The following is a 14,302-nucleotide window of genomic DNA, read 5'->3' as shown; positions in this document are numbered from 1 at the left end:
TTGTAGCAAAATCCTGAAATATGCTAAAATTATTTTTCCAAAATACTCTTACCCTGTAGGTGTGATCGGCATGACACTTTCCACGTATCATCTATGTACTCTCATGATCACAAGTTATTAAGAGTTTTTATTCTCTAAGAAATGCAAAAGTTATAAAGTTGTACAAAGGAAGTGATGTCATATTTTTACATTGGTCTGTCCGATTAACACAAAACTCGGTCCAATAGTTTGCTTTGTAACACTGAGGTTCTATACAAAATTTTGTGCATATTGGTCACTAAGTGGTGCTCTTACACAAAGTTGAAAAATATGCAAAACCTACTTTTTTGCACTCAGGTTGAAGTCCAGTCTGCTTGAATTGTCGAATGTGGCGTTTATGCACCCTCATCATTGTCCGTTCACTTCAAGTTAAAATAGGTTCACTTAACCCCAAGCCCAGAGTTTATCCCAGGCTAGTTTAACCACGCATTCTGGAATACCCCACTGGAATGTGATCTGTTATTTGAACACCCACAATGTGTTCAAATAACAGATCAAGGAGGATGTCTACGGTAGTTAAATATCAAAACATGGACATATCAAAATACTAAAAAACGAACACACCCATAAAATTCATGCAGCACTGATATTTATCAAAAATAACTCACCAGAAGTGGGACTGTTCTTGAGAGGTCGCACGGTGTAATCTCCATGCTTGTACTTTGGATGCAAGATGGGATACCTAAGATTTCCATCTCAAGTGCATGCATGCAGCAGTTTGCTGTTTTCATTGTACTGCATCGCCGACAACTAGAGTCTGACGCAAACAAGATTCTCATATTTGTTACACACATTCCTTCAGAACTTCTAATTAGTCAAAATATCTCTAAGAAGTCATGACTTTTACAAAAACAAAAAACAAACAAACAACAAACTCATATATTCATACCTGCACAACATTCCCAAGAAGGAGAAGGCCACATTTTTTGGGTAAACTTTAGGATGGGGCTGTGGAGTGCCTTAATGGATGAGGTCTGGTATGTGCAGCTAATCTTCCTCATGTATTTAACCAACCTTGGAGCCGGGAGTAATGCCACCAACTTCTCAGATGCAAGTGTACCTGCTCAAAAAAACATCAGTGTTATGCCCACGAATTCCATGACCTGCATATTCCTCATTATCAATAAGCAAGGTCTCCCTATGCCTCATAATGAGAAATGCCTCACTTACAGTGGCAAATCCCAATGCCCCATAATTTAAATTATTTTCAAATTTTCTAACAGAATCTATAGGTTATACAATATTGTAAAAAAAAAGACAAAATTATTTTTAATATAAACATACTTGGCTGTAGCCACTGCCTGGCTTGGTCACCGACAGGAGGCTAGTGCAATTAGTGGGGAAAGATTTCAGTGTCGTGTGTATGGAAATCCTGAAAATGGTTTCCGCCTCAGATTTCCATTTGGCCACAGTCTCCTCTCCTGAGGATAATGATGAAGCAGACCAGTAAAAATGCTTGACCACACTCTTCTTCCAGGGGCCGACCTCATTTCAAATTTTCTGTTACAGTTACCCTTCCCCATGTGCCATGGGTCGTAACGGTGAGCATTGCGAGGTCTGGTCTGTCTCAAAAACCTTTGTACCCAGACATACCAGGTTTTGATTGCCACATTGTTGCGTTCAAGGAACTGTAGGCTGTGTTCAAAGCCTTCCCTTTCCTTTTTGTACACTCATTGACCTCATTGCTCTGCATATGCAAAATATATAATCTCATTACATTATAAGGTATTAAAATGTAGTTAAAGGCATTAAACAAATATAGCTGCACATCTGATGCCCTGGACTGGCCAATTATGAGCATTGTTACAAAAATAACTTTTGGCCTTACCTGCACCAGATGTCCTGTACTTTGTTAGCCTTGAGGTCCAACATGGTGTGACCGCCCATTTTAACCAAATATCCTGAATATTAAAGGCAGAAATGTACATTACATTTCTTTGCAACTGTTTGCACTGAATGAGTTTGATAATAATTTCCTATAACACGACACACGATCACATAAACCTTAATTACCTGGTATGTCTGCTCTCATATCACCAAGAACCAAGTCCCCGCTGTTAATAGGGGCTTGGGTCAGGTCGTTTGGTCTTTCCTCCACTGCCAGTTGACGGTAGGGAGGAGCAGGTTTCTCTGATGCTTATGATAAGAAGACTGACCGACTCCTTGAATGCTGAATGCCTTCATGAACTAAAGAGAAGATAAATTATGCAATGGATCACAACAGTAAGTTTGCACACATATCTAAAATATCAGGGATATTCAGAATTTTTGCTTACTGTATTAATTCCTTCACTAGGTGCTGTAACAATGAATCAATTATTGTTTTTAACTTTTATTAGTATGGTGAATATTATAAGATGTGAGCAATGTACTACACAGTATTTTTTAAACAGATTACGGTTTGCTTTCCAGTAAAAGTGCTTTTTTTTTTTTTTTGACAGTAGCCTGATCAGTTTGCAGTTTCAATCATGAAGCATGGAATTGTCTCATTTCATTCCCAAAACACTTCCGCATTCGCTAAGCCAACTTTTTTAAGTCTGATGGGCTGAGCCGAAATTAATATCTGAAGTAAATTATGAGACTGTCAATAAAATAATCTTTTGTATCCATACCCATTACTCACCTGAGACCTTCAGAAAAGAGGATCTTGTGAACATCACACCTGCTGCAAGCTGAAGGTTTCCGGCTGGGATCCGATTCACTGAGGGTCGGCTATCTCACTGCACTTAATACCCACAGTTGAGGCAGCTCTGGTCACACATGCAGCGGGGAACCAACAGTCCTTGTGCTGACAGTGCAACTTCTGGTGCATACAGCACGATGCTGAAAAAGTTGCAATAGGTTGTCTTCATACATTATGAACTTTTTCATCTCACTTGAATGATAAGAAAAAAAGATGAAAAAATTGTTTAAAACAAATCAAACCAATATGACGCAAGAGGTGTGCCATTAATCTTAAATTTAAATACGACAAAGCCCAGAGGTGGTAGTAACAAATTACATTTACTCTATTACATGTACTTAAGTCACTTTTTTGAGTAAATTGCACTTGTCGAATAGTTTTAATGCAACATACTTTTAACTCCTACTTCAGTAGATTTTGAAAGAAAAATCATTACTTTTACTCTGTTACCTTTGCCTACATTCATTGCACTACCTTTACTTATTTATTATTTTTTGCATTTATTCACATTCTGTTGAGGGGCAGGTGGTGAGCTGGTCCCAGGTCTGGGCAGGCTCCGGTTGTGAACACTAGTCTGAAGTCAGTACATCAGAGAACAGTGCTGACACTGAGCTGATAGAGAGCAGTAAGTGCGTTGGTTTAATGCTAATGACATGTAGCTTAGGTTAACTGGTGACTCTAAAAGTTGCCCATGGCTGTGAATGTGAGTGTGAACGGTTGTTTCTCTCTTAGTGTCAGCCCTGTGATAGACTGGCGACCTGTCCAGGGTGTAGCCTGCCTCTCGCCCGACGCCAGCTGGGAATGGCTCCAGCCCCCTGCGACCCTCAAAAGGATGAGCCGTATACCTGATGGATGGGTGGATACTTATTTGGACGTGTATTTTTACTTCCACTTGAGTACTTGTTTTTGCAAAGTAACTGCACTTTTACCTTTAGCCTTTTACTTTTTGGCTACTCGACCCACCTCTGACAAAGCCATACATCACTACATTTAGTTAATATCTATAATACAATAAAACAGCAATAGCTTTCACCATCAGTGGTACTTTCAGCCACCTCAGGATGGAAGCTTGAGGCATCTGCACACACTTCATTTGTGGGCCTTCTCGGTGTGGTTTATTTTACCAGAGGCTGGCATGGAGCAGCATCCTGAGAGCTGGTGTCACATCAACACTTTTGTTTTGGATTCCGGACTGAGTGGCTCTTAGACAAACAATACATAAATTATATTAACACAATATATGTGTCAAAACAACAATTGCTGAGGCACATAGGCAACACAGATGCACACAGCAACTCAATTGTATACATCAGGTGTGGAGGGTTCAACCAACATGTAACTAAAGCTATAAACATCCCTTTATTCACACATGTGCAGCAGCATCAGGGAAATTAATGGAAATGACCAGTACAGTGACACATATACCACTTACTAATTTGCAACAGAGACAATCCTACCAATAAATGTAATCAAAACAGCAAGGTAGACACTCACCCTTACTTCTCCAAGGGGGCTTCGGGACAGCTTGTACAGTGGCATGTTGCAGACCCACTGGACAAGTCTGACACGCAGTTTCTTTCACTCCAAGGTCTCTCTCACAGACAGTCTGACATGCAGCCTCTCTAAAAACGCAGGTCTGGAAACAAGCATGTGTCGTTATTACACCGTTTATTAAATGGGAACAGTAACAGCATTCTGAGTGTATATTCGTTATACTGACATTAGCTAAAGTCACATCAGTGTTGGCTTGCATAACGCTCATTCTAGGGTAAGGATGAACAGAATTATGAACAAATACTGTTGTTGGCAGGGACCGCTGGTAGGAACGGGTTGAAGGTTTGCAGGGTTTCGAACCCCAGAAGGAGTGAAGCGAAGATGGCGGGTTCAGACAAATCCCAACTCAACCTCCATGTAGTTAGAATAGCTCTCTCTGAAAAATGCACAACGTCTAAGAATGATAAGTCTCCATCAGTGTATATTTGAAAAAGAGCACCGTTTGACAGACTCCCACTCAAGGACAGGTGCTGGGGGAGGTGGGCCGCCCCCTTCTGACTGGAAGGCGTTAAGATTTTTTTTTTCCCTATACATTTCATGACGTGAATATGTCCCAAACGGTTGACCGTATGTCCGCACTGGCCTTGAAAAGGTTCAGGATGATTTAAAACAGTGGATGGCGTGTTGAGCCATTTTCAACCCATGAAATGTGGATTTTTATAACTTTAGTGAGAAATATCAACATCAAACAAAGCACTGACGTGTTTCATCACAGTACAAGCACATCATTTAATTTCCAGCTCACAAAAAACAGTTAAGTGTGCAGTAGCTCTTTAAATGTTTAGTCTGTTGCATTAAGAATACTGACTTATATTAACATTTTTATAAATGTGTAAATATTGTTTAAATGTAATTATGTTGTTAATAACTAAAATGAAAAACTGAAACATCATTTACTGTATTTTTTAACCTTACTATAGAATAATGACAAACACCTGTAAAATAATGATATCTTTGACTCATTTAAATATGGAAAAATTAATGTAATTTTATGGCCACAGACTGTAAAAATCCAAAACACATATCCTGATGTGGATAACTTTCACAGTATTTTCAGGAATCTACAAATTCTTATTTGTCATTCAGCAAAACATGAAAATCTGTAAAACAATGTGAATTAGAGACTGACCACTTTTCATGAATTTGTTTCATTAATTGTGATGCTGCAGAGTTTGTCAGCTTTTTGTTTTATTTCTCCATCATGTCCTCTACGCTGTCTTCATGCTGTCTGTTTAACTCTTCCTACAGGTAAGAAACCTTTGCCAACTTTGTCCACCCAGCTTCTTCTTCTGTGGAATCAACAGTCAGCAAAGCAGGTTAGAATCAGGTTTTAGCCATAGTTAGGGTAGGGGGCTAGGGAATGCATTATGTCAATGAGTGTCCTCACAAAGACAGAAGTAGAAGAGTGTGTGTGTGTGTGTGTGTGTTCATGTTTTAATCTGTGCTGAGGTGATTTGCTCTTTAAATTAAATGAAGTTGATGTTTAAAGATAAAACCATCAGGGCTCTGACAGCTGACCTGTGGATACGCCCCCTCTCCACGAGCCCTGCCCCGCGATGACGTCACCACATCAGCAGCTCAGACTGAGGTTTAAACCTGCAGAGAAACTTCACAACCTCACAGAGACAGAAGAAGAAGAAGGAGAAGAAAATGGCCGACTCAACCAGCAGCCGCTCTGACTCTTCATCATCATCATCATCATCATTCAACAACTCCTCCTCACTCAGAGACCTCACACACTCAGGTAACTGTTCCTGAGTCAGCTTTTACATTCAGTTTAAAGTAGGAAGCTCATGCGATACAGTGAAAAGCTCCAGAGCAGCTCCTAAATGGACCTGGTGGAGACTCAGAGAGTTTCAGTTTTTCACTCTAAAGAAACACAACTATGATCTGAACTTAAGGTCTACTTACTATCTTTTCTAGTGTTTTCAACCTGATTTTATTTGGAACCTTTTATTCTATTTGTATTATTTGTGGAGATGTTCTGCCTACAGACAGTGATGTTAGCTCATCTAACCCCCTCTGGTAGCGAAAGATCTGCTAGTTAAGCACCCCCTGACGTGTTAACTAGCTGGTCTGCAGGTTAGTTAGCGTGTTAATGAAGCTGTGTTCACGGACAAAGCTGTATTGTTCTGCTGTCAGCTGACTGACCAGCTGACCATAGTTTCTCTGAAACAAGCTGCTTACTGTTGGGAGGTGAGGGGCTTTTACCTTAAGAAAAGTAAAATAAAAGCTTTGTCATTAAGAAAGAACAGAGGGTGAAATACTGGTGCGATTCAGAGATAAACAAAGTGACATTCTGTGTATTTCACTGTGAATACTGACTGAATACAAATATACAGATAAACTCATTATCACAAATACTTGTTTTACCTGAGTTGTGGTGGAAACCTCTGCAGCTGATCCTGATTCAGCTTAAGTTTCATCACCAGTAAGTGCAGTTGTCAGACACATGTAGTGCAGTAGAAGCATAAAGAATCACAAAATGAAAATATTCACCTACGCATGTTATTTTCCACCACAGATGAAGAGTATTGTATGTTTAAAACAGGGATCAGAGCCCAGAGATAACGTAAAAACTCTCTTATGAGTATGTTTCTTTGCAGCCTTTCTGACATAAACAAACTGTCCCGGTGTCAATTGCTCAACATTTCACAGAAATCCTCATTAAGACAGTGTTTGGTATGTGGCTCCACGTCGTTAATAAACTCCACATGATTTCTGATCTGCGAGTAGTAATCTGGATTATACTGCGGCTGTGACATGGGTGGTGGGGGTGGCGGGTCTGATAAATGAAACTGAATCATTCTCACTGTGCTGGTGTCAGAGCTGAGTGTTTGAGTGTGAACAATATTTTCTTTGAAGACAGCACAAGGAATCACCAGAGCCAGACTGTTGTAAATTTTACAGAATCTAAAAACAGTATTTAAATAATATACTTGGATAAAATTAACAGGAGGAACAAATAAAGGCCCTGCTCTGCCTTTCTGTTAACACTAGTACTGATCTGATTGATGATTTCCAGTCTCCTCCACTTTGACCCTGCAACACTCTCTGTGACCTGTAGGTCACATTTCACATATTTTATCTTTTGAAAGAGCTTGATCCATGCTGGTGTATTTGTACAACTGGATTCAATGTTGTCAGACTCGACGGTTTTTCAACTGTCTGGGTGACTTTTTATTTACTTGGACTTGTAAAAAACAGTTTTGGGCAGGTTCTGATCGTTTGGGAGACTTTTTATACCATCTGGGATGTTTGACTGTCTTCCAATAAATGAGACCCTCCTCTTCTTATATTCATTATTATTTATATATATGTATTATTATTAATTAATAATTGAGACTGACACGACGTTCAGTCAGTTCAGCTCGACACAGGCTGCAGCAGGAGGCTCATTACTCCAGCATCAGCCTGGAGTTCAGGATTTAGTATCACATTTGAGTTTTTATTATTTTAAATTTATTTCAAGATTGAACTATGGATAACTGCCTCACTGTGCTAGTGCGCACTGTTTGTTTTGTTTGTTAATTCAGTTGACTGTTACCATATGTGAAAACCTGATTCTGATACCCATCAGGCTCTATGGTGAAGCCCCTGGGTACATATCCGAATTGTTGTGTCCATATTTGAACTTATACTCCTTTATGGACACAGCACTGAAGTTACCCACATGAATGTATTTTACCCTTTATGTCTGTCTGATGAATATGTTTTTGTCTCTGCCTGTGAGGACATAATGTGTGTGTCCTCTCTCACTGTGTTTTCTGTGTAAATCTAACCCCACCCTGCAGCCTTAAAACTCGTCCACTGGAAACAACCAAAGAAGTCGGGGGCGGCGTTTGGTCTGTCACTACTGGTTCTCATCTCCGTGGCAACGCTGTCCATCATCAGTGTGGTGTCCTACCTGTTGCTGGCCTTCCTTTGTGTCACCATCACCTTCAGGTAATAACCAATCACAACACTCAGTGTCTGCAGTGAATAACAACAGGTCCTGCTGTTAGACATGAAAACGATGATGATCCGGCACACTGCTACTCTGATCTTTAAATGAGATAAATTCTTAAATATTGAGATAAATTCATTAAATATTGAGATAAATAATGAAATCATTTCAGAGTGAAGAATGAGTTCATTCACAGGAAATTATTTCATCCTAATAGTTGTCTACTTCCTGTTTGTAGGGTTTATAAATCAGTGATTCAGGCTGTCCAGAAATCAGACGAAGGTCATCCATTCAGGTAACAGACACACACACACGTTTGTCTTTCTATACTTCCGAGGACCCTCACTTACATAAAACATTCCCCAGACCCTAACCCTGAACTTAAACCCGATTCTGACTTGAACCTAGACCAAGTCTGACCCTTCAAATGTAGTGAGGACCAGCCAAAATGTCCTCACAATGCAGAAATGTCCTCACTACAGTGGTTTAAAACTGAAAGATAGTAATATAAGCCCCCCCACACACATAAACATAAACACACACTCAAACATATACACACTCCAAAAGGAATCAGAATTAATAATAAGGATAAAAACCAGCTTCGTATATCTTGAAGAAATTACACTCACCAAGCACCTTATTAGGAACACCATACTAATACTGGGTAGGGCCGCCCTTTGCTCCCAAACAGCTTCAGTTCTTTGTGGCCTGGATTCCACCAGATGTTGGAAACTTTCCTTTGAGATTCTGGTCCATGTTCACATGACTAATCACATCATTGCTGCAGATTTTTCAGCTGCATATTCATGCTGCCAGTCTCCTGTTCTACCACATCCCAAAGGTGTTCTACTGGATTCAGATCTGGTGACTGGGGCGGCCACTGAAGCACACTGAACTTACTGTCATGTTCATGAAACCAGTTTGACGACTTTTGCTCTGTGACATGGACCATTATCATGCTGGAAGTAGTCATTAGAAGATTGTAAATTGGGATGTACGTGGTCAGCAACAATACTCTGAGGCTGTGACATTTAAACCATGAATGTTTGGTATTAAGGGGCCCAAAGTCTGTGAGGAATACATTTCTCACAGCATTACACCACCACCACCAGCCTGGACTGTTGACGCAAGGCAGGTTGGGTACATGTATTCATGGTTTGATTCAAATTCTGACCCTACCATCTGCTGCCTCAGCATAAATCCAGATTCACCAGCCCAGGCTACGTTTTTCTGGTATTCAACTGCTGAGTTTTGGTGAGCCTGTGCCCATTGCAGCCTCAGGTTTCTTTTCTTGACTTACAGGAGTCGAACCTGACGTGGTCTTTTGCTGTTGTTGCCCATCCACCTCAAGATTGGATGTGTTGTCCATTCTGAGATGCCTTTCTACTCACCACAGCTGTAAAGAGTGGTTATCTGAGTTACCGTAGCCTTTTTGTCAGCTCCAACCAGTCTGGCCATTCTCCTTTGATCGCTCTTATCAGCAAGGTGTTTCCATCCAGAGAACTGCTGCTCAATGGATGTTTTTTTGTTTTTGGCTCATTTCTGAGTAAGAACTCTAGAGACTGTTTTGTGTTAAAATCACAGGAGATCAGCAGTTTCAGAAATACTCAAACCCACCTGTCTTGGACCAACAATCGTGCTACGGTCAAAGTCACTGGGATCACATTTTATCCCATTCTGATGTGAACATTAACTGAAGCTCCTGACCTGTATCTGCATGATTTTATACAATGCACTGCTGCCACATGATTGGCTGATTGGATAATTGCATGAATAAGCATGTACGCAATTGTTCCAAATAAAGTGCCTGGTGAGTGTATGTCAGATTGCTGTGAGATTTGTGTATGCGACTGTTTCTAAAACAGTTAGCCAATAACAAAAGTCAGTGTAATAATAATGGGTACATATGTAAGACAACACAAGTGTGTCTATAAACTACCAGATAAAGTCCTGACCACCTCTGTCCTCCTCTGACCTCCTCTCTCCTCCTCTGACCTCCTCTGACCTCCTCTCATCTTCTCTGACCTACACTGAGCTCCTCTGACCTCCTTTGACCTCCTCTGTTCTCCTCTGTCAGGTCTCTGTTGGAGAGGGACATCTCGGTGTCCTCAGAGTCAGTCCGACAGCTGGCTGATCAGTCTCTGATCCACCTGAACTGGTTCAGCAGTCAGACCAGGAGGCTGCTGCTGGTCGAGGACCTGGTCGACTCTCTGAAGGTCAGATTCATACAGAATGAGTTAGAACGGTGGCTAATGCTAGCTCGTACTTAGATAAACAAGGTATCCATGTGATGAACCAAAATCACAGTGTCTAGAACTTTTATCCAATTATATTTTCTTTCAAACCGTGTGGTCCCACCACTTACATGGCTGGAGGTAATGGTCAGAGATGCTGCCAGGTGGGTGGCAAGCTGCGAGCTGTCCCCGGGCTATGAAAAATGGTTCTAAGTACGTGGGACATCAGCTGTCTGATTGAAACGAAGCTGTTGGTGAAGGAGGTGGAGCATTATCTGGATTTAGCTCTGGCTCTATAACCAAACTCTTGTATGGTGCTGCACTTTCCTATTCCCGAATCCCCTGGGGTGAAAGGTGTCAGGCAGGTGTGATGATACTCATGAACCCCCAGTTGATAGCTGCTGTGCTGGAGTTTTCCCTGACAAAGAGAGGAACGTCTCTTTGAGTCTAAAGGTCAGTGATAGGAAGTCACAGACTGTTGTTCGTGGGGATTCATTGAACACCAGCATCAATTGCTGAGGTTGCCAGTCAGAGTTATGGTCAGAAGATTGTTGGAGCCTATCGTGGTGACAACTTGAGAATCTGTTGGTGTACTGAAGCTGGAGGAGTCCTTTCACGTTTTGTTTGACCAGGAGACTCCTGAAGCAGCAGACAATTATCTGGAAATAAGAAAGACTAAAACTTCCGTGGTCACTGAAGTGAAAACTCTGTGGGAGGAGCTCACGGAGACCATGGAGAAGAACTTCTGGTCCTTTCTGGAAGGAACACTTAGAGGAACTCCCAAACCAGACAGACTTGTTCTCCATGGTTCAGCAGTGAGGGTCAGATGGAGGGGAGATCAACAGGTGGATTGGTGGTGACCAGACTGTGTTGGTTCATAGGGACCTGATCCTGAAGGTGAAGCTGTCGATTCACTAGTGAATCTTTGGTCCAGTCTTCAGCTGTGTCATTGTTTGCTGCTCTATCTCAACCCGGTTATATTTGCTTTTTTCTTCCTTACATTGGATAATTACCCACTGTACATTGGGTACAGCTATGCAGAGCCGACCCAGGATAGCTCCTACTTTCCCCCCGGCTACTTGGGAGCTGCTGAGAGGCCAGGGTGGCTGGGTGACTGTCTGAAAGAAGCAGAACCCCACGGTTCAACACCAACCAGTTCACGTTTCAAACAGATAATCACCACTCAGCGAACAACCCACTGAAAAACTAACTGTGATTATTGGCAGCTCTAACTGCAACTCTGTCTTGTTTATCCTCTGTCTGTCTCAGCTGCTTGTTCTCTAAACATTTCAGCACTTTGTCCTGCCAAGGTTTTAGCTGTTTGTTCTCTAAATGTTTGTTCTTTAAATGTTTGTTCTCCAAATATTTAAGCTGTTTGTTCTCTAAACGTTTTCAGTTGTTTTTTCTGTAGATGTTTGTTCTCCAAGCTGTGTGTTCTGTGAATGTATGTTCTCTAAGCATGTGCTCTCTGAATGTGTTCTCTAAACTGCGTGTTCTCTGAATGTTTAATCTATAAATTTATGTTCTCAAAGCTGTGTTTTTTGAATGTTCTTTTACTGTGTGTTCTCTGAATGTATGATCTCTGAGTGGTCTCTGAATCTTTGTTCTCTAAGTGTGTGTTCTCTAAGTTGTGTGTACCCTGAATTTTTGTTCTCCAAGTTGGGTCTTCTCTGAATGTTTGTTCTCTACGTGTGTTTTCTCTCACTGTGCATTCTCTGTGTGTTCTCTAAGCTATGTGCTCTCTGAGTGTGTGTTCTCTGAATGTGTGTACTCTGTGTATTTTCTAAATGTATATTCTCTGATCGTTTCAGTTGGCCGCTGTAATGTGGGTAATGACGTATGTCGGAGCTTTGTTTAATGGAGTCACCATCCTGATCCTTGGTGAGGCTGATTCTCTGATTCTGATTCTGATTCAGTTTACTGGTCTGAGAGTTTGCTTCAGATAGACCGTAACAAACTGATGCTAACTCTCTCTCTATCTAGCTGACATCATTTTCTTCACCACTCCGCTGATCTACCAGAAGAAAAAGGTACTGACACTGAAGAATACTATGATGACTCTGATCATTAACAGAACCTGCGTCAGACAAACAAGTTCCAGCAGGCATGAGGCTCCACCAGACAACAAACACATTTACATTAACCGTATGGACAAATTATGAGAAAGAGCTGTACAGTCTAATACCACATTGGCACAGACAGCCGCCTCAGTAATGAGCACAGAGTCAACTACCACTGAACAGTATGAACTTCTTGCAGAGCTGTTTGCTGGTTTGGACTGTTCAGGTTTTCCTAATAAACTGATGTCTCTGGTGTAACTGGTGTAAAGTAGGGTGTTTCAGGATTTAAGTGATTTAATTCCTTTTACTCTTTATTTTATATCCTCTGAGGCAAAATTCATGCCTATGTTCAGACATCAAACTCTGACACAAGGAAGAGGTTTGATTCTGTGAATCAAATGTTTTGTACTCTGTGCTGGAATTAGAGAAATAGACCAGACACTCAGATTCTAATCCCGCTTTTTACTGACCTCTGTGTGTGTGTGTGTGTGTGTGTGTGTGTGTGTGTGTGTGTGTGTGTGTGTGTGTGTGTGTGTGTGTGTGTGTGTGTTCAGACACAGATTGATCAGAGCATCGACTTGGTTCGGTGCAGATTGGAAGAGACACTGCAGAAGTGGGTTCACATCAGGATCTGCTGCAGCTTCACAACAGAATTTTATTTTTTTAACTGAGAACTTGCTCAGATCTGCTTATAGAATGGAGTTATTACTGAAGTAGGATAAACATTATAATCCAGTTTAATATGTTGAATTTAACATATTTAGATCATTTTGTATCACAGTTAATTGTGACATTGGTGAGTATCTTTGTTGACATCTTTCATGTTTGTTTACATCATGTTTGTTTAAACCTGTTGTGTCTGTTTACATCTGTTGTGTTTGTTTACACAGCAGGTAAAAAGAGTTTATATTTTCATCTCTAGGATTTCTTTTCAGTTAGACCCGTGGATACACCTGTGAAGTCTAGAGTGAGATGTAGCTGATTGGACTTTTAAATTTTGTGAGGATTTTGATAGGGTTAGTTGGGCAGATGTTCATGTTATTCTGTCCAAACCTTTGCAGATATGACAGGCAGGAAGTACAAAACACTCTGATCGATTATTTCTGTGTGTTTTCAGGCTGCAGAACAGGTTACCAGGAGCTGTGAAAAGGACCAAAGCTGAGTGACCACCTGACCTTCAAACACGCTTGTGCACACTATGGCGCTGCCGTTTCCTCTGATTGGTCCATTTTTCAGTGACTCCCCCTGCTGAATTTATTCTGAAAGTCTTTTAATAAAATCCAGACTGATAAAAAAACAACACTGAAGCTGACCGATGTTTTTTTTTGTCTGGTCTCTGAAGTGTGTTTGTGGTTCTGCGCATTAAAGGACAAGTTCACATGTTTTAATCCAAACCGCTCATGTCCAGCTGGTGTGTGTAAATTTCATGACTCAACTGCACTGTGAGAGAGGGATGATTAAAATCCATTGTCTGAGTTATAAAGTCCACAATAAATTAATATTATCATCAGTCTGAGGTACATGCAGCAGACTGTGAGAGGCAGTTGAAAGCGCTTGAAAAAGCAAATAAGAGGACATTGATCTAAGAATTTGTGTCAAACTGCTTTTTTTATGGTCAATAATGAACCTTCTGAACTAAAAAGTAAATTTAATATATATCTGATCTAACTATTAAACAGCTCCTCCTAACGGAAAGTTTTTATTATTACATTTACTGTAAGAGAGGAAAAGGTAGAGAAGAAGAGAAGGAGGTAGAGAAGGAGGGATAGTAGAGGAGAGGAGGAGA

The 14,302-nt window shown here is 40.8% G+C and overlaps 1 protein-coding gene across 2 annotated transcripts; it reads left to right on the top strand.

Annotated features, from left to right (window-relative positions):
* Window positions 1-5,569: 5,569 nt before the first annotated feature.
* LOC120800432 (reticulon-3-B-like) lies at window positions 5,570-13,746 on the top strand. 2 transcript variants are annotated; one of them, XM_040146536.1, is made up of 9 exons: window positions 5,570-5,592; window positions 5,766-6,020; window positions 8,071-8,221; window positions 8,461-8,517; window positions 10,300-10,438; window positions 12,268-12,337; window positions 12,440-12,486; window positions 13,071-13,129; window positions 13,634-13,746. In XM_040146536.1, exons 2-9 carry the CDS (start codon window positions 5,927-5,929, stop codon window positions 13,680-13,682), a joined length of 666 nt encoding a protein of 221 aa, XP_040002470.1. In that variant the 5' UTR covers window positions 5,570-5,592; window positions 5,766-5,926; the 3' UTR covers window positions 13,683-13,746. The 2 variants fall into 2 exon arrangements, with proteins under 2 accessions (XP_040002470.1, XP_040002469.1); XM_040146535.1 differs by lacking the exon at window positions 13,634-13,746 and having other exon boundaries at window positions 13,071-13,445.
* Window positions 13,747-14,302: the final 556 nt, after the last annotated feature.

Source organism: Xiphias gladius, chromosome 15, assembly GCF_016859285.1.
Source record: "Xiphias gladius isolate SHS-SW01 ecotype Sanya breed wild chromosome 15, ASM1685928v1, whole genome shotgun sequence".
In the NCBI taxonomy this organism is placed as follows: domain Eukaryota; kingdom Metazoa; phylum Chordata; class Actinopteri; order Istiophoriformes; family Xiphiidae; genus Xiphias; species Xiphias gladius.
Note: the sequence above shows the minus strand (reverse complement) of the source record. Positions and strands in the feature narration are given on the sequence as shown.